Source organism: Phodopus roborovskii, unplaced genomic scaffold (genome assembly GCF_943737965.1).
Source record: "Phodopus roborovskii unplaced genomic scaffold, PHOROB, whole genome shotgun sequence".
In the NCBI taxonomy this organism is placed as follows: domain Eukaryota; kingdom Metazoa; phylum Chordata; class Mammalia; order Rodentia; family Cricetidae; genus Phodopus; species Phodopus roborovskii.
The window spans coordinates 50,677,499-50,705,242 of NW_026126480.1; the positions used below are offsets into that span (position 1 = coordinate 50,677,499).

The window sequence follows — 27,744 nt, forward strand, 5'->3', positions numbered from 1 at the left end:
ATTTCTTCCCTTATCTCCACTGGACCCCTTAAGTCCAAGCCTCATCGGGAGTTCTCAGCTGCCTGCACTTGCCTCTGAGCCCTGCCACACTGTTCCCACTGCCTTACACTCTTTCTCCATATCTGTGTTTCCTTAGGCCCCTGATGAGTAGTCACCTCCTCTTCTGAAAAGCTGCCTCCCAGCCCTGCGCCAGACAGGAACCAGCCCTTCCTGCAGCTGTCTGGGTTGGCCCTGGCAGAACAGCGGCCACATGAGTAATACTGGCCCCTAGAGAAAGCTACTTCCTCTTCAGAAGGAGATCCCAGATTCTAGGGTTCCCTGTTCCTCTCTAGCCAGAAGGGCAATTTTCCCACACTCCCTTACAGCCAGGAAGTGCCCCGCCCCTCTGGAGCCTGTTTAGAACAAGTACAAAAGCTAGGATCATTCCAATCCCTGTTCCCCTAAACTACAAGTTCTGTTTGTGGGTGAGTAGCCTGCCCCTTCTTGCTTATCATGAACAGCACAGGATCCTTGGCCTCTCCCCAGCTGTCCCAGGGCAGACTTATTCACTCACTAAGCTCTGTCCCAAGGACTCTAGAATCAAAAAAATGTTACATGTCCATTGGGGAAGAATTAACCTAATCAGGGGGCTGATCTGACAGGACCTATTCCTCCCTTTTCCTGATCCCCAAGTCCTCTCCTTTCATATCAGCCATCCTCTCATCCTTCCTGGAAGCCTTGGCTGACTGGGTCTTCTCCTCTAACCCTCAGAGAGCTGTGGTGGGTTTCTGCAGCCTCTTGGTAGAGGATCTGGGATCCACACTTCCAACACATCTTCCATCCTATATCTTGCACTGGAATCTACCCCAAATATACTGCACACACCTGGAAACAGAGCCCTGGATCTGATCGGTCGGTTCGGACTCCCACAGACCTGCCTGTTTTGAGGTATGTTCTCACTGAGCTTCCCTAGGCGTCCATATTTGCCCCACGCTGTCACAATCCTCCCGTTTCTGATCTGCTAAGCTGAGTGATCACACAGCAAAGGAGATGCTGATTTTGTCGCTGAGGTCTGTACCCCTACTCGACTTCAAGGTTGAAAGGTTGAAGGAGCATCTGGTTTCCTAGCAATGATCAACCTATCTAGAGAGGAATGCGCATGTATAATAATGGGCTTGGATCAAACTAGATCAGAACCGTGCCTTCCCAGGGTTCCCTCGCGGCGCCGTCAGGGCCAAAGTACTATGTATCAGACATCTCTGTCTCTCCAGGAGTATAGGGACAGGGCAGGCAAAGTGACATGGGGGAAAGGAGGCATTTGTAGGTTCCAGAAACCTCCTGGTCTGTGGAGAGAGATCCGGTGCTCAAAAGTTGCCCAGATAAGTGTGGTATCTCTGCGCCTCCCCAGGCTTCTGCTTTCCCTTTTTTCCTGGATCTGGATCCCAGGGCCAGCCTCCCTCCTTCTTCCTCTCTTCGTCCTCCTTCTCCTCGTCTTCCCTCCCCAACCTGAAATGGACACCCTGTGGTGCTTGAGCGGTCAGAGTTACAGCCTCCTTCCGACCAGGATAGGATCCAGGGCAGGACAGAAGCACAGCAATTGGAACCGCTCAAGCCCTCTGGGGCGGGAAGTGGGGCGGGGCCTAGGGAGGCGTGTCTGACTTGGCCAATGACTGTTCAGAGGCTGCTTTGCCCGCTAGCCCTGAACCCTGAGTGGGTGGAGTGAGCTGCCAGAAGAACCGGCCAGGCCTGGAGAAGTGGGAGGACCCAGGCTGTGGGGGGCAGGACCTTCCCGGGTTACTGTGAAAGGGCCGGTGTCAGGAAACACCTGGGAGGGCTCACCCACCAGGAACGCAGCCCACGCTCTCCTGGCGAAGATAGGTACCCGAGGTCACCTGTTGAGCTTCCAGAGCCCAAGATACCAGGTATCAGGGCCATTCTCGGGTGAAGGCTGTCCTGGGTCCCTAATGGTGGTGTTAGGCAAAATTTTGAAAGGGGCTCAACTTGGCCGTAAAGTCCGGTTTCCACCCGTGGAAGAGGTTAGGAGGGAGGAAAGCACCCCATTGTAAGTGAGGCTGAGCTGCCCTGCAAGGGTGGAATCTGAAGAGGTGAGCTGTCCCCCAGTCCCTACTGCACTGCAACTCCAGAAGACCCTGGAGCTGCAGACAAGTCCCAGAAGAAGGAAGGTTCCTTGGGGCCAAGACGGCCCCATGCCCACCAAAAGCAACAGCTGGAAATCACACCTGCATGCATTTCCCTCTAGAAAGAAGACATGGGGTCTTCCTGTGGAGGACAGATGCCCTTTACAGATGAGGGTGCCCCTGAAGTATGGGATGTCCCTGCCTCCTCTTTGATGGAGGCCATGCCCTAGACCAGGAGCTGGCAGATGGGGAGGGTACCTGACCCATTCTTGAAGATCAGGGTTACCGGAGAACCCTGGTGAGCTCTGCAGTCCACCGCTCTCCTCTTCCTCTCCTGCAGGCACAGGCCACCCCTTCCAACCTGGTGAGTCAGCACCCAGCCAGAATCAACAGGACTTTTGCCCCTTGCCTGCTGCAAGGCTTACTCTGCTCTGGCTGAAGTCCCTCCAGGGTTCCAGATCCCACCTGCCCAGATATCTGGCCAGCTCCCTGGCAGCATGGGTGCTCTACGCCGGCAAGGGATTATCATACTCACATACGTGCTGACTGCCTCGGAGTTAACTTGTCTCTTCATGCAATTCTCTATTTTACCAGTGAGTAACACCCACACACCCTACACCCGAGGCCCCGCTCCACCTTCCTGGTGGCCAATGGCAGGGAGCAAAGTGGGGCTTTATGCTGTTGGACCCCTCCTGCTGAATTAGTTAAGGATCCTAGGAACTGAACCCATTGACACCCCAGCCTGTGAGATGCCCTCTCTGCAGTACCTTCCCCCTGTAACACCCTCACTTGCTGCCCCTGTCCCTGTTCTTCCCCTAGGTACCTATGTCCAACACCGTTCAGCTCCTGTCCCAAAGGGCTGTATGCAATCCCAGTCTTGTCTGACCTTTGTGTCTGTTCATCCCTTCATCCTGCTAGGCATCCCCTCTGTTTTCTTGTGTCCACACTTTATGCCCTATTCCACATTACCCATCCCATTGGTTTCTTTCCTACCCACCAAAATATGAGGATAGAGACTTGATCCCACAGCCTTTCTGAATCTATCTGAATCGGGGCATGGTGGGGCAGAATAGTCTCCATTGGCTACAAGGTGTCTGCCTACAACCTTTGGTTTATTCCCACCTTTTCACTATTGGTTAGTCACTCAACAAACCTGTACGGAGCTGGCCCACAGGGTTCCATGGTGTATGGGCAGCAGCCATCTGGGAGAACTCAGAGGTGAACTATCCATCTCCTTTTTCTGCCCAGCCTGGGTGGAGTCATGACATTGGCCACAGACCATCTTTCAATGCTCCCTTAGAGATTCTTAAGGCCAGGCTGGCTGGAACATTGAGTTGAAGCTGGCTCTGTGCTAGGTGTGGGTGCCACTCAGTACTTGGGCCTGGCCCTCAGTATGGTCAGCAGGCCAGGCTATGCAGAACTGAGATGCCTAGGCACACAGGAATTTTGATTGAAGCCAGAACCCTGCTCACATTATACCCAAAAGTCCAAGGTTCAGAGAACAGAGTTAGATATGGCCAAGAAGTGAATCCTGGTTTCCCTGGCCCTCCTCCACTCCTCTGCTTCCTGGAGCAGAGCTGGCCCTGCCTGCAGCTGGTGATCTGGGTTAGAGGCAGCCCTGGCCTTTGTGATCATTCTGGGAGTGGTAGACACTTCCATCTCGGGCCCCCACCCTCTGTTACCCCTGCTAAATTGAGCTCTGCTGGCTCACAGATAGCCAGGGTCCCCACCTCAAGCTTCATCCTGAAATTCAGAAGCCTGTTCGGAAGCCTTGCCTTTCTCCTCATAAAAGGAGGGTTGGCACAGGGAGGAGAATATATTTCAGCCTTAGAACAACCTACAGAGACCTGCAATGGCTCCCAGAGAGAGTCTGGGATTGGCCAGCCTATCCCTGTGAGCAGACACTGGACTATGACACAGCAAAGCACAAAGGACCAGTCAGCTGGCCCTCAGGGCTGGTGACTGACAATGTTTCACCGCGCAGTGAAAGAAGAAATGGTTGGGAGTGAGAAAGGGTGAGAGCACCGAGAGTCTGAGGGCACGTGGCTGATTTGGAGTCAGAAAATTTGGCTAAGAAGGCAACATAAGAACAAAGGGGTGGCTGGGGGTTGGTGGCACATGCCTTTAATCCCAGCACTCAGGAGGCAGAGGCTCTCTGTGAGTTCCAGGCCAGCCTGGTCTATAGACCAAGTTCCAGGACAAGCTCCAAAGCCATAGAGAAACCCTGTCTCAAAAAAAACAAAAAACAAAAAACAAAACAAAACAACAACAAAGGGGTGAAGGCAGCCAGAGATGCATTGCCAGTGCAAAGGCCCTAGGGTGGCGCTGAGCCTGCCGCTAGAGAAGAGGCTTTGAGGTCCCAGAGCCACATCCATCAGGTGCTGAAGAGATTCCAGAATGGTAAGGCAGAACTGTGGAGAGGCGAAAAGGAGGCAGATCTATTGCTAATAGATAGCTTGCATGTGAGGGTGAGAGAAAGGAGTCCAGGAATGACACTGGGACCTTGGACCCAATCCTGGGAGGACAGAGATGCTGCCTGAAATGAAGAAGCAATATTAGAGGTGTCCATGGCTAAGAGCACTCACTGACTGCTCTTCCAAAGGACCCACACGGAGGCTCACAACCACCTGTAACTGTAGTTCCAGGGGATATGATGCCCTCTGTGGGCACTACAGGTACATGATGCACAGACTATACACAGGCAGAAACAGCCATACACATAAAATAAAACTAACAAATCAAATCAAAGGAACAACAGTCAAGGACCCAGTCCGTATTGAGGAGGACAGGTATCTAGTTCTAGCCATGCTATGCTAGAGGTGATGTTAGACATGGGACAGGGTAGAGGCGGGCATGCAGGCAGTGGGACAGAGGTATGGGGATCCTCATGGTGGAGGTGGTTCCAGCAGGCTCCCCAAGTGTGAAAGGAGGCTGGTGGAGACTACTGATGAGATATGAGATTCAGGACAATCTGGAGCACAAGCCACTGAGGCAGGTCCCAATAAGAGGTGGCCTGCTGGGGATTCCCTGGGCTGACTGCTAGAGGGAGGAGGGAGAAAAGCAACTGCTTCGGGCCAGGTGGGGGAGCCCTGGAGCACCTGGCCCAGGACCCAAGGCTGTGAGGACTGGAGGAGAAGGCACTAGAAAGAGTTCCATTGTTGGAACGGGCCCTCCAGGGAAGCCTCAAGAGAGCAGAGGGGAGCTTAAGGAGTGTTATCCTTGGGACAGATGCCTATAGGGCTGGAAAATCAAATAAGACAGGTGGACCAGGAAGGGAGGAGGGACGAGGCAGAGGCCTAGAGGATGACAGCAGCTGAAGTGTACAGGATAAGATCCTGGGGTCCCACCCAGGACTGCTTGGGTCCTCTATAGGGACACTGCCACCTCCCCTCTGTCAGAGAGTCAGCCCCCAAGAGGGAACTCACAGAGCAGACTGTCTTTCTGAACAATGGGCCACACCTCAGAGGTTATTAAGGGAACTGGGGGCAGTTGCTTGCTGGCCAGGACAATGTTATAGAGCTTTGAAGACAAAATATTGAGTGGCCCACTTGAAGTGTGTCCTGCAGATGGGGTGGGCCAGAAGTCTTTGGCTAGGGACTCCTACAAGGTCCACCTGACAGAGGAGGAAGAGGGTCCCCAGGGAAGGCCTCCTCTCCCATGACACTGCCCTCTGCTCCCTCCCACCCCTACCTGTCTGAGGTGGCCTAACTACAGATCCTTCTTGTATTTCAGTATCTGTCTCGGACACTGGGCCTAGATTCTGTTGCCTTTGGCTACCTTCAGACAACCTTTGGAGTGCTTCAGCTGCTGGGTGGGCCTGTGTTTGGCAGGTATGGTGTGTGAGGGATGTAGAACCCACAAGACCCATGACCACCACTCAGAATTTGGTTCCCAGCATCCCTGTTCAGTGGGAGCAGGAGAGGGCTGGTCTGCTTCCAAGCATCCTTGGTGCCACATTGTGATAGCCCAAACTCCAGCTGGTGGGCCTGTAGGCAACTTCCTAGGTAGAAGCCCATATACCCACACACACCCTGGGTGTCCCTTCACCAGCCTCTCAGCAGCCCCAAGCGGGCACGAGGGAAGGGCCCTGCCTGCCGGGGACTGACTCGCCCTGCTACCCCAGGTTCGCAGACCAATGCGGGGCACAGGCAGCACTCTCGCTCTCCTTCGTGGCAGCCTCGGCCCTGTACCTGCTCCTGGTGGCCTCCTGTATCCCATCCCTGCCTGGTGTCTTCCTGCTTTTTGCCTCACGCCTACCCACAGCACTCATGCACACTCTTCCAGGTAGAGACCGACCCGTGGGTAGGCCTGGCTGGAAGCGGGTAGAGGGGATAGATGAGGGTGTGGCTTCAGGTAGGGGGCAGGTGGCAAGTGATAAGAGCGGTGGCCTCCAATGGAGAGATGGTGCTTGGTCTGGGGCAGGCCAGATAGAATGGAGAGGTTTGTAGAGGCATGGCCTGGGTGGAGGGCGCTGTGGAGGGGCTATGGGGGATACAGTCTGGGTGGAGGGGCTGCGAGGCCTAGTTGGAAGAGCTTGGCCTGAACCCATGGGTGGGCGCTCCATGGTGAAGGGTCGGGTCCAACTCAGCCCCCTCTGACCCGCAGCTGCCCAGATGGTCATCACAGATCTGACAGCTCCCGCAGAACGGCCTGCGGCCCTGGGTCGACTGGGTCTCTGCTTCGGCGTCGGAATCATCTTAGGCTCCCTGCTTGGCGGGACCCTTAGCACCACGTACGGGTAAGTGGCCTGGCGAGGACCCGGGTGGGGAGCCGGGAAGGCACTGGGCAGGCCGCTCACCCTCAGACCATCGACCCAGCAGGAGTACCTCTCTGAGACTTGGTTTCCCCGCCTAAATGCCAAGCATTTGGGGACCAACCTGCAGGATGGGGGGGGGGAACCATTTTGGTGGCTTCGCCACCAGGGGGCGCCAATATTACGGCCAAAGGCGCAAAAGTGCGGCATTGGAAACGTCTGTCCTGGGCAGGAGGAAGAAGCCTGACATTTATGTGTAGACTGGGACTCCTGACATTCATTCTTACTACAGCCAATCCCACTCAAGCTGTTTCTAGAGGTGGCTGTACTCTAGGGAGGGGGGCTATGGTCGGAATCCCTTTGAGGAAGAGGGACGGTGTGCTGCCCACCTGGTGTGCCTTTTTCCTCATCCCTAAAAGTTCTGACAGTGGCTTGCAGACTTGAGGAGATCAGCTGAGTTAGCCTTCTACCTAGTACCCAGCTCCCTAGCCTGGAGCTCTTCACCTGGCCCTGTCCTGGGGACTCAGCTTTTTCTGCCTGGAAAAACCTCCCCAGTACATGGTTCTAGGATGATCTGGGGTAGGCTCCACTGTCTGTCCCCTGCAGTTGGGACAAATCCCAGCTATCTTTAAGCAGGTGAGGGCCTCTTGGGAGAAAAGCCTCACCTTGGACTTAGCATGTTCCCTTGCTCCTTGCCCCAAACTTCCTGAAACCATCTGAGCAAAATCCTAAGGGTCATCCTATAGCTGCCTTCATTCAGATCAAAAACTCATGAAGTCAGCTGTGGTGCTGGGACAGGTGGCTCATCCAGAAGGGGGTATGTTGTCCTTCTCAGAGGAGCCTGTGTCCTCAAGATCCACACAATTCTCTGTAGGCTGTCTCCGGGACAGAGCCTTTCTAGTGCCTAAACCCTTGTGCTTTAAGAGGTATTATTTGAGGGACAAGTCTGTCACAACCAGACTCTTTCATCTTGGATAAACAATGCCAGTCCTAGGTTCTCAGGGTCTGACTTCCTCCTCAAGCCAGGCCCTCCTGAGAGCCTATAATCTAGGCTCCCCCAAATTTCCTCAGACCTACCCAATGACAGTAGAGGCATCTGGATGATGGATGGCTGAGCTCAGAATTCCAAGTATGGACACTATGGCCCCATTACAGCATGATTCTGGGATACTCTGTGGTAGGCTCCCGTCTGTCCTCTGCAGTAGAGACAGATTTAGCTTGTCAGGAAGGTCTCCAGGGACACATGACAGGGCTCATTGACATGGCCCTGAATGTCCTTTTAACATGTGAATGAAAGCCTGAACTTGTCTGCTCACGAGTGTGAATTGGACATCTAATAAGTGCCCCTAGGGTTCTACTTTCTGAGGTGCAATCGGGAATAAGGCAGTCCAAGTCTCTAGGATGTGTTAGAAATGGGTCTGGAGTCCTAAGAAAACAAGCACCTAAGCAAAGAAAATGGCCAGCAAGGCAAAAAGTTTCATTTCTGCAGGAGAGGGCAAGCAAATCAGTGGGGGTTCAGTTAGGTTTCTACTCCTAATACACCCCAGTGATCAGAGCATGGTCTAATGTGCATAAGATAGGCCAATGTGAAGCCGATAAGCAGAGCAGTTTTGAGCACAGTTCCTGACCTTGAGCACCTGTTTTGATTTCAAGAACTGATGACCCTGGAGGTATTTGCCTTTCAACAGAGCCGATCCATTTTTCTTTACCCTTTCTTTCTTTCTTTCTTTCTTTCTTTCTTTCTTCCTTCCTTCCTTTCTTCCTTTCTTTCTAAAATAGGGTCTCACTATGCAGCCCTGGCTGGCCTGAAACTTGATAGAACTTGCTATGTAGACCAGGCTTCAGCCTCACAGAAATTTGTCTGCCTCTGCCTCCCAAATCAGTGCTGGGATTAAAGGCATGCACCACCACATCCAAATCTCTCTCTCTCTCTCTCTCTCTCTCTCTCTGTGTGTGTGTGTGTGTGTGTGTGTGTGTGTGTGTGTTTGTGTGTGTGTGTGTGTGTGTAGAGAGAGAGAGAGATAGAGAGAGAGAAATTTGGTTTTTCAAGACAGGATTTTTCTGTCTGGAGGCTGTCCTAGAACTAGCTCTTGTAAACCAGGCTGGTCTTGAACTCACAGAGATCCGCCTGCCTCTGCCTCCCGAGTGCTGGGATTAAAGGCGTATGCCACCACCCTCAGTGATATTTTATACTTTTTAATGAATTTTTGTCTTATTTAACTGGTTGATAAAAAAGACAGTACATTTCCCACAGTCGTTATAAAGTTGGATTGAAGCTGGATGGTGGTGGCACATGCCTTTAATCCCACCGTTTGGGAGGCAAAGCCAGATGGATCTCTGGTTTTGAGGCCAACCTGGTCACAGAGTGAGCTCCAGAACAGTCAGGACTACACAGAGAAACCCTGTCTATTAAAAAAAAAACAATAATAATAGTGATGATTGAACTATGTGAGATATGGAAAGAAAGAAACCAGGATGAAGGCGAAGGGATGAATAGGTAAGCATCAGGATTTTAAGTAGAAACCGGATGCTAGACAGGAAGGAGGCAAGTAAACAGAATGTGCACAGAGCATGGTGTCCAGGGATGTAAGAAGGCCAAGTGGCTGCAGGGGCCAAGGAAGGGGAAGAGTCAAGCTATGGAGCTGAGAAGTGGGGATTAGTATGTGCAAGGAGATGAGGGTGGAGGGCTCAGCACCATCCAAGTGAGTAAGGACAGTGCCTGGGCCAGAGATGGCCATTGGAGTCAGGACAGAAAACAGGTTCTTGGTTATTTCTACCTGTGGGTGGGAGGGAAATATAAACTCAAGACCAAACACCAATATGCAGTCCGAACCAGGCTCTCCCTAGGGGGTCTGAGCAACATGAAGGTCCCGTGGGAACTGTTGAGCCAAAGGACTGTGGAGCAAATGTGCAGCTGAGCATCTCTGCCAGTGGAGGATAGTAATTGCTACATCCTCCAGGGTGCCCTGGATGCTCCTGACCTTTCAAGTTTAGGACCTGAGGACTGTGTGGCTTGCAGAGGACAGGGACCTGAGCTACAATAGCAAGTTAACTCAAGCCCAGCAAGAAGCCCATGGCTTCTCCATGGATTGACCACAGGAAAGGAGGAGAGGACAGAGGGGTCAGCAAAAGCAGACTGTAGCTGTTCATGGGAGAAGAAACAGCCTAGGTGAGCCTTTTTCAGGATGCAGGCACCCAAGGAAAGGCAATTGTCAGGGAGACACCCAAGGCCACCCTCCTGCTTCCAGGGGTAGGGGTACATCCCTTGCTTCTACAGGTTTCCTCACCTGTGATGTGGGTTCATGGGTTCTCCAAGCTCACCAGTGCTGAAGGGGTGACCTAGCCCTTGGGCACTGAGCAACACTGCTGGTGTACAGTTACTGCCACACAGTTTCCACCAGCAGGCTGTCCCATCCAGCCCCTTGCATAGCCCCTTTATCCTCACCTGCACTTCTGCACTCCAGTGGCTAAATCAGAAGACACCACTCCCTCCCTTTTCCCTCCCAGCAGCCCCCAAGATGGCCTTCTCCTCTGCCACACCTTCCAGGATATTCTCTCAGCTTCCTGATAGCTGAGGAGTCTGTCTTTGTCCCACCAGATGTGACTAGCCACATCCATAGTCAGGTAGACCTCCAGGATTCATACAGCTGTGAGTGTGATTGTCCCCTATGCATTTGTGAGGGCATGGAGGCTTGGGTATTTAACCCATTTGCAGTCACCTCTCATTCCCATAGAGCGCTAGGATCCACGTGTCCCATGGGGAAGGGTTCCTCCCCAACGGGCAACCTGAACATTCTCCCTACACCCCAAATCCCACCAGCATGACAAATCTAGTCTGCACCTGACCTTGCTGCAGGCAAGAGCCACCCAAACTTTACTCTCGCCCTCCTTGATGGAAGTCAAGTCCACATAGGGGTCTCTCTGTCTCCTGTCTCCTGGGAGCTTGTTCCCCTAACCATGCTCATCTCTGAAGCCTGGGCAACAGGTGGGAGGAGGAAGTGGACTTGGCACTGGGGCCTGCAGGAGCGGGCACTGGTGTAACTGGTTTGGGCCAGTCTAGTGCTCAGACCCAGGAGACTGAGCTGCCCAAGAAGGGCCCTGAGCTCAGAGCCACTACACACACATCAGCAGTTGGGATGGTCCTGTGACTTATCACCCTGAACCCCAGCATCTTACAGCCTGGGGTTGGACTTGGGGAGGGTCCTGAGCCACTGGCCCTTGGACCTGGTTCACCCTTTAGTCTGAGCACATCCAAAGGCTCATCCAGAGAAGAACCCTGCCTGTGGGTGGGCAGCAGCATTTGTGAGCTGAGGGGCCTGTCAATGGAGGTACAGTCCTATAGACAAGATACTGTAGTTACCTGGAAAGATTCAAAAGGTGGGAGTGGCCAGAGCCAGGAAGAGGGGGGCAAGGTCCAAAAGCCAAAAGGGCATTTTGAAGTAGTGAGGGTACCACCTTCACATTGTCTCAGGGACAGTGAGTATAAGACCTATGGAGCCTCCAGTGGCCAGATAGTAAAGTCCCTGCTGTTGGGATACTGGCCCTTTGGAAGCAGACAGGCAGTGAGTGCCCTGGGTGGTTGAGAAATACCAGGCCCAGAGAAGGGTGAGGACTACCCAAGAGGTCAGGTCTTCATTGTTTTGAAGGTGGAGCCATCAGGCTTCTAGTGAGTATTAAGAGACTCTAGGAAACATGCGGGGTTTAAGGCAACATGAGATATCTAAGTTCAGTCCTAAGGGCTGAGGAAGTGACCTCAGTGGTCAAGATCTGGGGCATGAAACAGTGACCGGCAAACAAGGCAGGCTGCTGGCTGTCCTTGTTAGCCAGTGGTTCTCAACCTTCCTAATGCTGTGACCTCGTGTTATGGTGACCCCCTAACCATAAAATTATTTTGCTTCTACTTTGTAATTAATTTTGCTACTGTTCTGAGTCATAATGTGAGTATCTGATCACAGGGTATTTGATATGTTACCCCTGTGGCAGGACCCTTCGGCACCCAAAGGGGTTGAGAACCACTGCTATAAGCAAAAGCTGAGGTGGTAACTAGCCTGGACTGTACCATCTCTTCAGATCCAAGCTTGCAGATCCCACAGGGATCAGACCAGGATGTCCAGGGAAGACGGAGCTACTGAGCAATCAGTAACAAAGCCAGGAAAAGAGACCCAGGACCACAGCAAACTGTGGCTTCCTTCACCCATCCCAGTGAGGGATGGCTCAACTATGGCCATCCAGCATGTTGTTGGTCCAGCTGGACCTGTAGCCTAGGGGTCTGGAATTCTCAATCATCCACGAAGAGCAGGAATTTGAACAGACGCCACCAAGTCTGGGAGGCCTTTCAGAGCTGAACTAGGAAGTATCCAGCCACAAACCCTGGGGGTCAGGTTCCCCCGAGATAACAGTGGCCACCTGCAAACCCTCCTGGATACCAAGTGGCCCCTGTGACCCCTGCTCAGAGTCATACCTAGGACATAGCACACATTGGTTGCAAATCTTATCTGGTCCCCAAGGCCTTAGAGCGTGGGCTTCTCAAAGCCAGGGAGGGTGAGGGGTGTTCTTCACCCCTCAAGACCTCAAAGGCTCCAGGCAAGAAGAAACTGGTCATTTGGTTCGAGACCTGTGTCACAATGGAGAGGCGGGAAGAGAGCTTGGAGGGAGCTCCAGGCTAGGAAGCACTAGGTTGAAGGGATTCAGTATTTGTTTGGGAGTTATAGGAGCACCCCACCTGCAGGATTTTTGTTTTCAGATTCGTCTTAGCCATGGGGCTTGCATATTGGGCATATTACAGGGCAGGTAGTGCAGCTGGTTTCTGACTGAGCCCCAGGCTGGGTGTTCAAATGGTGCTCTGGAGTCCCTGTCCTTGCCTCTTGTGAAAGGTATCATATGCACACAGTCTTCCAAGAGAATGTGAGACTGGGGGCTTTAAGCCACATGTGCATGTTAGCTCTTAGCATCAAGGACCTTGGCTCTACAGCCCCTCTCAGAGCTTTGAAGATACTGGGCAGGGGTCCAAAGTGGCGAGGAAGGAATTGTCATTCTGGAACACAGCAGGAGCCCAGATAGGGTTGGGCAGAGTCTAGGCCAGGCAGAGGGCCATCACCACCCTTGGCGTTACAGACAGGCCCTGGAATTGAGTAGTGGCCATTGTTTGCTGAACTATAGCTGCAGTGTCAGAAGCCTCCTGGAAGCTGGCAGATAGGATGTGGGTAGCCAGGCTCCAGGACAGCAGAGGCATAGTGGTGAGGAGACAGACAAGGCTGTGACCCAGCCCTCATTTATAACTGAGGAAATATAGTCAGGTAGCTAGGGAAGACAGGAACAATGTCTATGGAGGACTCATCTCTGAAAGGTCCATATGCCCACCTATCCTATCCAGTTTCCACTTATCCAATGGATGAAAAAAAGGTGGGGAGAGGCAGTGAGAGGCTGAGCTGAAATCCTTGAAGTCTTGGCTCAACCTAAAAAAAAAAGAAAAGAAAAAATATAAATAAAATATACCAGGGGTGGTGGTGCATGACTTTGTTGTCGTCACCTGCTTTTTTTTTTTCTTTTTTTTTGGGGGGGGGGGGAGGGTGGAGTTTGTTGTTTTTGAGACAGGGCTCACTTCATAGCATTAGCTGTCTTTAGATTGATTTTGCAGACCAGGCTGTCCTTGAACTCACAGAGATCCACCTGCCTCTGCCTCTACACCACCATGCCAGACCAGGCTGGCAAATGCCTTTAATCCCAACATTCAGGAAGCAGAAACAGGCAGATGTCTGTGAGTTCTAGGACAGCTAGAGCTACATAGTGAGACTGTGTCTCAAAAGAAAAGCAAGGAAGGAAGGGAAAAGGAAGGAAGGAAGGAAGGAAGGAAGGAAGGAAGGAAGGAAGGAAGGAAGGAAGGAAAGAAAGAAAGAAAGAAAGAAAGAAAGAAAGAAAGAAAGAAGAGAACCTAGATTCACTTCTTAGCACCCACATGGCAGCTCAGCTCACAACTGTCTATAACTCCAGTTCCAGAGGATCCTCTGGAACTGGAGTTACCCTCCACAGGCATGCGGGCAGGCAAAATAACAATGCATGTGAAATAAAAATAAATTAATCATTTTCTAAAAGAAAGAAAAGAAAAAGTACAAAATTTGATACAAGTTGTGTGACACTCTGAGAGCCTCTCCAGGTTGCCCTTGCACCTGTGCAAGTCACAGAGGCGGGACCCTGAGGGGAGCTTCTTGGATTACATGCTGGGGTCTGATAACCAGAAGGCCTGGAGGGAATGTCACAATATCCCATAAGTTTGAAAGCCCTAGGGGTTGGCTGTCCTGCACTTTTACTTTTTTTTTAAGATAATTTTTTTAAAGACTTAATTTTAGCCAGGCAAGGCAGTGCTTGTCCCAAAATCTTAAAGCAGGTGAAAGGCAGAAGCAGGTGTATCCCTGTGAGCCTGAGGCCAACTGGCTCTGCATAGCAAGTATCACACCAGCCATGGCTACAGAGTGAGACCCTTACTAAAAAGAAAAACATAAATATTATTTTTTAAAGTTTTGTTTGTTTGTTTGTTTGTCTGTTTGTTTGCTTTTTCAAGACAGGTTTATCCTTGGCTGTCCTAGAACTCACTCAGTAGACCAGGCTGGCCTGGAACTCAGAGATCCATCTGCCTCTGCCGCTGCCTCTGCCTCCCCAGTGCTGGGACCGAAGGTGTGCTCCACCACCACCTGGCAGTTATTTATTTTTATTTGTGTAGGGGTGCCATGTGTGAGTGTGAGGCCAGAGAAGTCTGAGAAAGGTGCCATGTCTCTTGGAGCTGGAGTTTCAGGAAGTTGTGAGCTACCAGCTATGGGTGCTCGGAATTAAACCCGGGTCCTCGGAAAGAGCAGTAAGGGGATTGGAGAGGTGCTGAGCCACCTCTCCAGTCCCCTAATATTTTGTAGTGTGTGTGTGTGTGTGTGTGTGTGTGTGTGTGTGTGTGTGTGTGTGTGTGTGTTGGTAGGAGGGAGCACGCACAGCACGCACGGTGGTGTAGAGATCAGAGGACAATATGCAGGGTTCTGGGGCTTTAACTCAGGTCAGCTGGCACCTTTATTCTCTGAACTGTCTCACTGGCCCAGAATTTCACTCCCCATCCCCCAGTACTGGGGATTGAACCCAGGGCCTTCCACACACTAGGAAGAATATTAGCACTGAGCTACACATCCCTATCCCCAACACTGGCTTTCCCTCTTGCCCACTTTCCTTTCAGTGTTTTGTTTTTGTGGAGTTCTGAGTTGGAAGTGAGTGACACCCTGGCTTTCACAGGCAACAGCCTATTCAGAGTCTGGGAGACTGTGGCCTCAGGTTCTCCTGGGCCTACAGAGTATCCCAGCCCCAGGACCTGCATTCCCAGGGCAGTACTGGCCTTTGACTTGCTGATCACCACTCAGAAGACAGACAGGATCCTAGCACCTTACCACCTACCCTCACTTATCACCAGTTTGTGAAAATAGCATTATGTGAGGCCACCTCAGCTCCTGAGTACTTCTGGAACATCTAATGAGAAAAGAAGACTTTGTTCCCACCTGGCCAGGACTCACGAGGTAATGTTAAGACCAGAAGCCAAAAGAAAAGCCTCGGAAGCCAGCCACTGGAAAGGGTAGTAGTCTTCCTTATATCACACACCATTTCCTGCCAGTCCCTTGAGGCCTGAAGAGGCCTCATTCTGGAGTCCAGTATTATGTTCTCTGATATTGGCTAGGAATGGTGTCCATTGAGGGAACTATAGCAGTCAGAACTAGATGCCCAATTGCCCTGGAGGATAGGGCAATAGCAAGAGAGGTGTGCCCGGCCCCACACTGAGTAAAGCTGTTGAGGTCTGATCTCTATTAGTGGTCCTACTTGTTTCCTTGGTACCTCCTGCCTGCAGGTGTACATCAGAGTTCTAGCAAGGTACCTGTATATGCTTATGTGTTTGTATATGTTGTCCCTCTGTATGAGAGAAATATTCTGTATCCGTGAGTATGTCTGTGTGTGCCTGTACACATGTACACACCCCTGTGGCTGTGATGTGGAGCAGTACAGGCTGCTTGAACTGGTCTTGTTTGTCAGCTTGGGGGTTCTCCCAAGACCCTGACTCTCACTCATGTCTGTCCAGGAACCAGAACAGGGCAGGTATAGGATGCTGCTGGAGGCAGCACCTTGACAGTCCATGTGAACATCCGATCACATTTCCCTGCGGAAGCTTCAATGCAAGATCCAGGCTAGGTCTATCTGCCCATGGGGTCCAGATTCTAAGCACATGGTAGAGAGTCCCCTGCTGAGACCAGGTACCAGCTAGGGGGATGAACCCATGCTGAGTATGTAGGAGTTCTCAAATCTGTAGAGGGAAGGTTATTCCAGCCTGGGGTTCTCAGCTAGCTCTGAGAAATTCCCTACTCAGAGCAAGTGTTGGACTGGGCACCAGAGGAGACTATAGGATCTGAAAGACCAGTCCCCAGGTGTCTGTATTTCCCAGAGGGAAAGACTATACTATACTGGAAGTGTTAGGCTGTTCCATGACTCAGCAAGTCTCTGGCAGGCAGGAGGGTTTCCTACATAATCATGCATGGGGGACCTGAGACACAGAACCCAAACTCCCCAGCCCTGGCAGGTCTTGCCCCCTAGGGAGTGGTGAAGGGTCTTTTGGAGGAAGTAAGGTGATTTCTTAGAGACCACTTAGTACCAGCCTGTCCTCACTGGCAAGGGGACCTTGTACCTGGTCTCAGGTCTTTAAAGCTATCCTCAGGGACACCCACAAACCTGACTGACCCTGGGGAACCTGGGAACCAATTGTACCACGAGCAAGGCCATCCTACCCCAGCACTACAACCCTCTAGACTCACATACTGCCCTACCCCCATCCCACCCCTCACCTCCCAGGTGCTTCAGGGCCTGCTTGTTGGAGCAGCTGCCATCTGATAAAGTTACTTTAAGGGATGAGTATCTGGGACTGAGCACCTGAGCAGGTGAGGGTTGGTTTTTTTTTTTTTTTTTTTTTTTTTTTGGCGGGTGGGGGGTGGTGTTCCAGATAGGGTTTCTCTTTGTAGCTTTGGAGCCTGTCCTGGAACTCACTCTGTAAACCAGGCTGGCCTCAAACTCACAGAGATCCACCTGCCTCTCAAGTGCTGGGATTAAAAGTGTGTGCCACCACTGCCTGGCAGCAAGTGAGGTTTTAATGGGGCCAAAAGGATAAGGCCAGGTGGGGGTGGCTCTAGAGTGTATCCCTGCAACAGGAACCATCTGACCCTAGGCTGTGCCCCCAGGATCCAGTGTCCTGCCATCGTGGCTCTTGTGGTCACACTCCTAGGAGCTGTCCTCAGCTTTACCTGTGTCCCTGCTACCACCAAGGAGGCCGGTGTCCAGTCAGCCCATCAGGGTAAGCTCTACCTGCCTACAACTAGGCCAGTGGGTATCACTCTGTCCCAGAAGCCAGCACCCTATGCCTCTGCTGAGAATGGGAAGACCTTCCAGCCAAGGGGTTCAGGGGTCACATAGAGGAAACTAAGTCTACCTCTTGCTGCTGATTCCTTGTAGGTCAATCCGGGCACAGTTCTGGGAGTCAGGCAAGCCAAGGCCCTGAGCAGGGAGGCCCTACAAAGCAAGTCTAGAAAAGCCAGGAAATACTCAGGGGACACTCAGGGGTTTGGAGGTAGCTGCTAGTCTCTGAGATGCTGAATGTCCAGAGCATATGAGGTTACTGACTCAGTGGGTGATCCCACTGAGCTGGTGGCAAATATGGGCCAGGCTGGCTCTTCAGAAGGGTGCCCCTGTGCCTCTGCCCAGTGACTGAGATGGACACTAACCTGGGAGACTTCTTGGAACTGCAAGCTGTGATACAAGAAGTAAGAACAGGGTCCCGGGAGAAATCTAGGCATAGGTGACTAAGAGTGTCCTGGGTGTCAATGCATGCCTCTCTGACTGGGCTGGGAACAACTGACTTGTCAAGAAGGTTGAGGATCTAGGAATGTTCTAGCAGAACTACTTGATGCCAGGTGCATCTTCTCTTGAACACCTACCTTCCCCTGCCCTGCCTGGGACGCAGGGGTCCTTAGGTTAGCCAAAGTGTGATGAGTGGCCCAAATCTCCCCAGAGGCTGTGGGAGGGGGCTGCTGAGAAAATAGTCAGCTCTTCGCCTGGGGGTCAAAGCTGGCAGCCAAAACCCCACAACCAGTGATTTTGACTGATGTCCCTGGTGGCCAGGTGGAACCAAGGCCAGTGTGTTTGACCTGAAGGCCATCACCCGCCTGCTGCTGCTGCCTAGTGTGCTGCCGGTATTCCTGGTCAAGGTCATCTCTGGCTTACCTTTAGGTGAGTCTCACTGTCCCACATCCACTGGTGTTCAGAATCTGGGGTAGCTGAGAACCCAAGCCCTGGGGACCCAGGTCTAGGTGATGCTTTGCTCTGCCCGTGAGTCCTTATACCTGTGGGGTTCCCAGCACATACTGTGGGTACAGATTCAGATTGTGTGCTAGCCCAGAGGGAGGAGAAGGGGTCAGTGTCCTCCCTGCCGTGCTCTGCTTCCTCTTGGGGGTCACCACCATAGGGCCTGGCAGGCAGCCCACAGATTCTTATTTATTTATTTATTTGTTTGTTTGTTTATTTATTTATTTATTTTTATGTTCCGATCCTAGCTTCCCCCTCTCTTCTCTCCTCCTGCTGTTCCCTCCTTCTCCCCATCCCACCTCCCATCTGCTCTTCAGAGAGGGTAGGGCCTCCCCTAGGATGTCAACTAAGGCTATCCTATCACCTCCTTGAGGCAGGATCAAGACCCCCCCCATGTCTATTACCCCCACCCATGTCTAGGCTGAGCAAGGTATCTATCTCTCCATAGAAAATGGGCTCCTCAAAGTCAGTTTATGCAGTACACTTAGATCTTGAACCCACTGCCAGTGCCCTTATATTCCACCCAAGCCACACCATTGTCACCTGTATTCAGGGGTCCTAGTTCAGTCCTATGCCAGTTCCCCAGTAGACAGTGTGGAGAGCCAAAGATCTCTCACTAGCTCTAGTCATCTGGTTCGGCAGGTTTCCCCATCATGGTCTTGGCTCCTTTGTTCATATTGTCGCTCCTCCCTCACTTCAATTGTACTCCGGGAGGTCCAGCCCACAGATTCTTGCTAACCTTTATGTCTTGCCACCCAGACCTGGCTTTCAGAAGTACCATATAGGCCTGACAGGCAGGCAGGTTCTGGAGCCTCTTGCTCTGGCCATCTGGTGAAGGCACAGATGACCCCTTGCCCAGTCTGCCCAGCTTTGAATGTCCCAGAGTGACCCTGTCACTCACAGACCACTGCAGTCTGGGTGTTTTGTTTGTGGTACTGGGAAGAGAACCCAGAGCCTCACAAAAGCCAGGCAAGGGCCCTACCACTGACCCTGCAGTGGGCTCAGAGGTACTAGGACCCCAAGGGTTCAGCTCTTTCCTGACCCAGAAGCTTGCAGTGTGCAACCCCAGACTGAGGCCTCTGGCAGAGATGGTAGGGGCCACAAAGAAGCCGCCCCACCTGCCAGCTGGGACCACCAGGCCCACCCTTCCAGGCTGGATGTTTCAGCTACAATGGCTGGAACCTGGACCCCCCATACACACCTAAGTGACAGGGACCTCTGAGGGTTCCCATGATTCCCTGGGCTTCCATCCTGGCACCTTGTAGCTCACAGGGACTACTTAACAGCAGCGCCCCAGGGGGTCAACTTCTACAGAATCCCAGATGGTGCTAAATGTCCCTCCCTGGGCAAGCAAGGCCCCTGCTTGGACACAGGAGGGAGGTGTGTGCTACAGTGGGCCTGACACCATAGCTGTCTGCTCATCTGCCCAGGGCTCTTCTTGGTCATGTTCTCCATCATCTCCATGGACTTCTTCCAGCTAGAGGCTGCACAGGCTGGCTACCTCATGTCCTTCTTCGGGGTCCTCCAGATGGTGAGTGGGACATGAGCAGAAACTGCTGTGGGCGGGGAGGACTGAGTTTCCCAGCATTAGTCTCTGGGAGACCTGCCCCCAGATTGACTGAGTGGTCATCCTGGCTCCCTCCTCTCCCATCTGGGGGGCCTGTCTTGAGTGAGGGAATGTCCTGGGAGGCACGTGCGTGCTCACGCATGCACACACACACACACACACACACACACAGAGAGAGAGAGAGAGAGAGAGAGAGAGAGAGAGAGAGAGGAAACATGGAAACACACTCAGCATTTGACTTCCCATCCTATGATGCAGCAGCGAACAGGGTCAATGCTGGGCAGCAGACAGGCCTGGGAGGGACTGGAGACACAAGAGATGGGCATGTTGTGTAGGGCTCTGTCTGTCCTCCCTAGCTGTGTAATAGTAAGTTTTCAGACTTCATTTCCTTTCTTAGTCAAGTGACATTAACCATGATGCATGTCCCATGGATTGGCTAGGGGTGTCATGAGAAAGACCCTGGGCACTCTGGGATCTCCTTAAGAGCAAGGCATAGTCATCAAGTATGCTGTCCTTACAGGGAGTCAGAGGTTCCCTTGGGGGTCAGGGGTGCCCTTGGACCAGTTTGAGGTAGGGGATGTAGTAGCCTCTCAGATAGCCCCTCAGGGCCCCATGGCTCTAAGCCCAAGGCCAGCATGGTCAAAATCAGCTACCCCCTCCCTGGTTCCCACTGGCCTTTGACCAGACCCTTGGTGGCAGAGACAGGTGGTGATGCACTACTGTGGCCCAGTATGACTGCCTGTCAGCTAGTACACAGGAGTGGCTCTTCTGAGACTAGCAGAGAAGGGGTCCAGATCATTCTGCACACTTGGTGGTGTTCCTGGAACCTCTGAGCCATCTGCTCCCTAAGCTTCCAGGTTCAGAGCTGGCCTACTCCCTAGTCAGTCAGTCTCCCTACCAAGGACAAGGAAAGCCTCTAATCTGCACCAGTAAGGAGGGGCACCCAGTTGGGGATAAAAGAAATGAAGAGTTGGGCAGTAGTGACACAGGCCTATAATCCTAGCACTCAGGAGGCAGAGGTAGTTGCCTGAGTTCCAAGCCAGCCTGGTCTACAGAGTGAGTTCTAGGACAAGCTCCAAAAGCTACACAGAAAAACCCTGGTTTTTTTTTTTTTTTTTTTTTTTTTTTTTGTTTTTTTTTTTTTTTTTTTGTTTTGTTTTTTGGTTTTTTTTTTTTTTGTTTTGTTTTGTTTTTTTTTTTTGGTGAGGGGAGAGAAAAGAAATAAACAAAGCCAACAATACTGACCCATGGCTAAGCAGAGCTTCATTCTAAATGGATAGCTTCCTGGAAATGTAGCCCAGTTGGTAGAATGCTTGCCCAGAACGCACAAATCAGGCATTGTGGTGCATGCCCCGTGACCCTGTAATCCCAGCATCCAAGGGTAGAGGTAGGAGGACCAGAAGTTCAAGGCCATCCTTGACTACATAGTGATTTTTAGTCTAGACTGATACTTTCTCAAAAATGAATGAATGAGTGAGTGAGTGAGTGAGCAACCTGCTTGCCATTTGCTTGTAGCCAGGCTATACCAGCCTATACTCAGTTGAAGTCCAGACCCTTGGAGATAGATACTCCTGGGGTCTACAGTTATGGTCACCTGGAGCTGTGTGTGGCAGGCAAGTTAAAGTAATAATCTGGAATTATTGTAGAGGCTTAGAAAGAGGAATCTGACATAGGACCTGGTTCAGAAGAGAGTGAGAAGGGGAGGCAAGAGACCAGGTGTGTTAGAGCTCTGGTCCCTAAGACTAACCAGGAGTGGGTAGACTTGTGTCCTTGGTCAGAGGATAAAGCTGAGGGCCAGGTATGTCCCAACTACATCACAGGGGAATGATCACCAAATGTCCCTGAGATGCAGAAAGTTCCCGTGCAAGCCATGTCTTGCCCACTCTGTATGCTCCTGCATGTTCCCAGGGGGATGGGGGGATGCTGGGACACTGGGGAGTGGCACACAGGGATCAGGCCATGGCTCCATCAGGATTGCAGACCATGTCTCTCCCTCTTTCTCTCTCTCTTTGTTTGTTTGTTTGTTTGTTTTTGAGACAGGATTTCTCTGTGTAGCCCTGGCTGTCCTGGAACTCAGAGCTCCATCTGCCTCTGCCTTCCAAGTGCTGGGATTAAAAGTGTGAGACACATCTGGGCAGTGGTGGCACATGCCTGTAATCTCAGCACTTGGAAGCAGAGACAGGCAAATCTCTGGGAGTTTGAGGCCAGCCTATTCTAAAAATCTAGTTCCAGGACAGCCAGAGCTGTGACACAGAGAAGCCCTGTCTCAAAAAGCCAAAAATAAATAAAAGCATGAGTCAGCAGACCATGTCTCTTAAAATCCCCTCAAGAGAGACTCCTATGGTAGCCCTGATACCTGACCATCACCCAGAGCTACTCTAGGTTGCTAGTCATTCAGTGGGCACTGTGGTGGGGGTAGTATAGAGATACTGGAGTACCAAATACGATCTTGAATAAGAGGGAGAGACATTGTAAAGGGAGAGAAGGAGAACACAGGTCTTAGTGGGTGGGCATGTGGGAAGGCAGAGGGTACAATTGGGAAGACTGAGGGAAAGTGACCTTCTTGGCAGGTTGACTAACCTCACTGGTTTTTATTTTTCAGATAACGGTGAGGCCTGCATGGCGTCTAGAAGCTTATTTTCAACTTAATGGGGAAGTCGAGTCTGGGGTGGTTAGTCAGGATGGAGGGCCAAGTGGCTGAGGCCAGGATTAAATGCTTCCATAAAACCAGTCTAGAGATGATTTGCTTTCCTAAGACATGGGTTATTCTAGAGGAAGCAACAAGGTTCTGCCAGGCATAGTGGGGGTTGTGGCTGAACCGGTTTGGGCTCTGCAAGCCTAGGTCCAACCCTCATGAACCCTGACAACTGCTGGCCCCAGTAGCCCGACAGCTTCTGGCTTTAACTCTACTCAGTCCTGGCCTTTGGTCTCACACACTTCCTTCCTGGTAGAGACGGGCACTTCCTATCTGAGAGACGAGATAGGGAGCCTCACCCTAGGCTGCCTAGCCTGCTGAGTCATGTCTCTGGTGTCCCTGAGTATCCCTGGCATGGATTCTCTTTCCCTTTTTGTTGAGAGGAGCCATTCATTGACCTTTGACCTTGTGACTTTCTAGGAACCACGTGACTCAGATGTCTACTCTGGTTGCAGTCTCTGCTGGGCGGGGGGGGGGGGGGGGGTGAGGGTAGGGGGAGGTCTTTCAAGAAGTACAGATGGAGAGGAGCCACCAGCCACCAGTCCAGGGGCCCTTATTTTCAGGACAGGTAATAGTGAAAAGCAATGAGAGGCGAGTCAGTCATTCAGTGCGGCCACACTGGGAAGAGGGACAAAGAGGTCCAGAGAGTCCTGAGTCTGTCCTCAGGGTCCGGACATGAGGTTCAGGCTTAAACAGAGGGCAGCTCTGTGCATAGCTAAGCAGTCCTGGCCAAGGTGTGGTCCTGCCCATCACCGACCACCACTGTCAGCTCCAGTCTCTCCTGCAAGGTGGTCTGACAAATTCTCAGAACTCTGTGAGATCTCTCTGGGAGACAAGTTCCCCCTCTGGCTGGCACCAGGCTTCAGCCTTTTCCTTCCCCAGGGTGGGACTCCTGGGAAAATTCCAATGCCTTCTTGGGGGTCCATCAGTCTGATGGCCAGAGAGAGGCTTACAAGGTCTTTTTAGAATACCTTCTTTTTTGGGGGGCAGAGGGGGTGCTGGGGGTGCTGAGGCAGAGTTTCTCTGTATAATAGGCTGTCCTGGAACTCATTTTGTAGACCAGGCTGACCTCAAACTCACAGAGATCTTCCTGACTTTAAAGGTGTGCGCCACCATTCTCCTGACAGAGCCCTTTCAAAAGGGCAGCCGTGGACTAGACCAGTGGCTCAACCTTCCTAATGCTTCAACCTTTTAATACAGTTCCTTAACAAAAAACAAAGCAAAACAAAAACTGGTGGAGCATTCCTTTAATCCCACCAATTGGGAGGCAGAGGCAGGTGGATCACTGAGTTCAAGGCCAGCCTGGTCTACAGAGCAAGTTCCAGGACAGGACAATCAGGGCTACACAGAGAAACCATAACTTAAAAAAACCAAAATTAATAATAACATAATAATAATTACAGTTCCTCATGTTTTGGTAATCCCCCAACCATAAAATTGTTTTCATTGCTACATCATAACTGTAATTTTGTTACTGTTATGAATTGTAACATAAACATCTGTGTTTTCTGATGGTCTTAGGCAACCCCTGTGAAAGGGTCATTTGACCCAAAGGGGTCACAACCCACATGTTGAAAACCACTGGTCTAGACTGTCTTCCCCTCCTCCTTGTCACCCTTCCTAGGTGATCCAAGGCGTGGTCATTGGGAGACTGAGCACCCGTTTCCCAGAGGAAGTCCTGCTGCGATCCAGTGTGCTGATCTTTGCTGTTGTGGGACTGGGCATGGTGAGAGCACACACACACACACACACACACACACACACCTGCCCTGTGAAGCAGGTCTCAGGCTATATCCTCCACCCATGATTTGTGTATGCTCAAGTCCCTGGACTGCCCCAGGCCACATTGCACTATCTCTACTCTCCACCTGAGCTCCTTGCATTGTGGGTGGGAGCCCAGGGTGGGTGGCTATGTGGCTTTGTAACCTCTCTGCTCAGCACAACCCTGCCCATTGCTCTGCCAGGCGCTGATGTCCAATGTTCTCCACTTCTGCTTTCTGATGCCTGGCCTGGTATTCAGTCTCTGTACCCTCAACGTGGTCACCGACAGCATGCTGACCAAGGCTGTGTCTGCTTCAGACACAGGTGAGCTGTACATAGGGGCCCCAACAGCCAGGGTTCCTCCCAGTGGCCTTGGCCAGACGAGGTGGAGGTGACAAGAAAGAAAAGCCCAGGTAAAAAATATTGCCTCTTCTAGCCCTGCTGATGAGCTCTGAGCAGGCCAGGGCACAGATGAAGGGCTTCCTGGAAGAGGCATCTAGCTGGGCTCTGATCCATGCCAGCATTTCACTAAAAAGAGGACAGGCCAGATACTTTGTTGAGGCAGAGGCCAGAGGAACAACGAAGTGGGCCTTGCAGGGCTTACAGAGCCGCTTTAGAAGACAGGTAGCTGGTGGCTGGAGTGGTGAAGGGGCCAGGGAAGGAGAACAGCATGGGAGACTTCCCAGTCCTTGACAAGACGGTGCTCAAAGCTTCCTGAATGGAGGGTTCGAATCCACATCGCTAGGGGGAAATCTTCCAGACTTGGCCTCCAAGCCTGTCTAAGGTGGCCACTCCATGCTGCCAGGACAGCAGCTCCAAAGGGCTGGGCTAGGAATTCTCTCTGGAAGGAGGAACTGGGATGTTAAGGCTAGGCAAGTGAGGGGGTGGGGCTGGCCAGGAGAAGCCAGCCAAGCCACCAAGGCCACGTCATGCCTGTGGCACCACCCCTTAGCTTGGAAAGAGCAGAGCCTGGTTTGCCTGGGAACAGGAGCCCACAGAGGGGGCGGTAATTGCCCTATGTCAGTTAGTGTCTGCCAGCTACGTGTGGGCAGTGAGAGAGGCTGCACCTGAGTTTCCCTACAGTGAGGCCCTGAGTGTGGGTGGGGCCTCGCAGGCCCTTGTCTTGGCCCAGTTAAAAGCCTGGTCTCAGAAGGCTCTGGCCAGTGAGTAGCAAAGTTCAGTCAGTGGTCAGCTTCTGGAGCAGAAAGGGGCAGAGTGTGACTCCCACCTGGGGATGGCAGGTGGGATGGGTACTGTGTTACTGAGTGCTGTCCTCCACATGCAGTCACTTGAACAAGATCCTGCACACGCATGTCCATACTAAGATGGCTGGCCAGAAACATGGAGCTGTGGGCTCACACACTCAGGACACTGGTAGCCCCTGTAGCCCTGGCCCTGACCCCTGAGATCCATTGAATCTATGGGAGGGTGGTGGAGGAACAAACAAGAAGAGGAAGAGCCATATGAGAGGCACTAGGGACACCATACCCAACCAGAAAGCCAGCCCTAGAACCCTACAATGGCTCAGGGGACCAGACCCTTCCTAGCCAAATCCACACTGGCCATCTCAGTCACCATTTGGAGAGAGTGTGAAAGCCAACACCCCGGATGTCCTGGGTGGAGCCCAGCGTATGCAGATCACATCTACACTGACAGGTCTTGGAGGGTGTGGCCTATTCCTGATCTCTGACCCCTTTCCCAGACTCCTCCCTTGCCTGGGGAATTTCTAGAGCAGGAAAGAGGCTCAGTCCTATCTACACAGGGGAACCAGAAAACTGACCCTGTGGATGGAGGATACTGTGTTTAATTGGGGGTTTCGGGAGGTGAGGGACAGCTGTGAGGAGGATGGTACTCTGAAAAATGTCTCAAGCCATCCATGAACAATGGGCAAAAGACTGGGCTACCACCAGAAGGCAGGCAGCCTGTCCAGAGACCTGCCCAAGGTCTGACTTCTCTTTTCCCTTTCTTCCAGGGACCATGCTGGGCCTCGCTGCCTCTGTGCACCCACTGACTCGCACTATAGGACCCACCCTGGGCGGCCTGTTGTACAGCAGCTATGGTGTCTCCATCTTTGGCCAGGTGCAGCTTGCAGTGAATTTGCTTGTCCTATTGGTCCTCTGGAGGAAGCCGTTGTCCCAGAAGAAAGGCAAAGCCCAGTGACCATATAGCCCAATGACCTCACCCAGTCAGGCAATAAACTTCCAAATCTCTTCCTCCTAAATTCTTTGGGCTTTGCCTAAATCTGTGGGTAGAGAACCTAGGGGTCAAGGATGGAGCCAAGCTGGAGGGCTTTCTGGAAGATGAACTGCAGTTGGGCCCAAGGCTCTAGGGAGCACAAACTTGCCCGAATCAGTTCCAGGTCACTAATACAGCCCTTGAATCTTCTGACACAACCACAGAGGAGTCCTCTGGAAAGAGCCCAGACACAGGGTGCTCCCCATCCCCCTGGCTCACAGTGTCACCCTCCTGGGATCTGAAGCAGGTTGGTTTAAAAGACAGGAGCCAGTTGTGGTGGTACACGCCTTTAATCCTGAATTCCAGAGGCAGAGGCAGACAGATCTCTGAGTTCAAGTCTATATACAGAGTAGCTAGTTCCAGGCCAGCTAGGTCCACACAGAGATCTTTTCTTTACAAGAAGAAGGAGGAAGAGGCTTGTGAGGGAATAGCTGGGAGCCAAACACATGACCCAGCCTCCCCAGCTTAAGAACTGCACCAGGGACACTGGTCTGGCCCACCTCCCCACAGACCTCCCCTGTGACAGGAACTAGGTTCTCCTCCTGAGATCAAGCAGCCAACTCCAGTGGGGCTCTTTGAAAGAAGCTGTTAAAACTTAGAATCTGGGCTGAAGGGATGGCTCAGCACTTAAGAGCACTGACTGCCCTTGCAAGGACCCAGTTCAATTCATAGCATCCACATGAAGGCTAATGGTCATCTATTACTCTAATCCCAAGGGATCTGGTGCTCTTTTTTTTTTTTTTTTTTTTTTTTTTTACTTCCATGGGCTCTGGGCACACATACATACATGCAGGGGCTGGGTGGGAATCTTAGCCAGGCAAAATGATGCATGCCTTTAATACCACCAGGCAGAGTTCGAGGCCACACTGATCTACAAAGTGGATTCCAATACAGTCAGGGATACACAGAGAAACTCTTGACTAGAAACAAAAATTTCCCAAACAAAAAACAAACAAGAAATAAACCTTAGAATCCTTAAACCTCAGAATCCCACAGTCTGAGCACACTCCACCTACTACCTCAAGACACAGCATCCATCTGTTTAAACACTACTAGGAACAGGGGGCTCATGACCTGAGTTTGGTCATTTGGCCATTTGAGGATCTGTGGGAGGAGGTCTCAAACAAATGGGATAGAAGGATCCTGGGATCCTGCTGATCACTTCTGCTCTTAGGAAAGGCCCTCCCCCATTTGCTTTAGGAGAGAAATTCCTTGTAAGAAAAAACAATTCTAGCACCCAAGACTTCCT

At 51.9% G+C, this 27,744-nt stretch overlaps 1 protein-coding gene across 2 annotated transcripts; it reads left to right on the forward strand.

The window, feature by feature from the left end:
- Positions 1 to 755: 755 nt before the first annotated feature.
- Positions 756 to 26,481, forward strand: Slc22a18 (solute carrier family 22 member 18). 2 transcript variants are annotated; one of them, XM_051193469.1, is made up of 11 exons: positions 756 to 927; positions 2,458 to 2,710; positions 5,850 to 5,947; positions 6,241 to 6,401; positions 6,723 to 6,855; positions 17,118 to 17,230; positions 18,055 to 18,162; positions 19,668 to 19,768; positions 24,124 to 24,225; positions 24,464 to 24,584; positions 26,233 to 26,481. In XM_051193469.1, the coding sequence occupies exons 2-11, from the start codon at positions 2,615 to 2,617 to the stop codon at positions 26,418 to 26,420; spliced, it is 1,221 nt and encodes a 406-aa protein (XP_051049426.1). In that variant the 5' UTR covers positions 756 to 927; positions 2,458 to 2,614; the 3' UTR covers positions 26,421 to 26,481. The 2 variants fall into 2 exon arrangements, with proteins under 2 accessions (XP_051049426.1, XP_051049427.1); XM_051193470.1 differs by lacking the exon at positions 756 to 927 and adding an exon at positions 2,005 to 2,084.
- Positions 26,482 to 27,744: the final 1,263 nt, after the last annotated feature.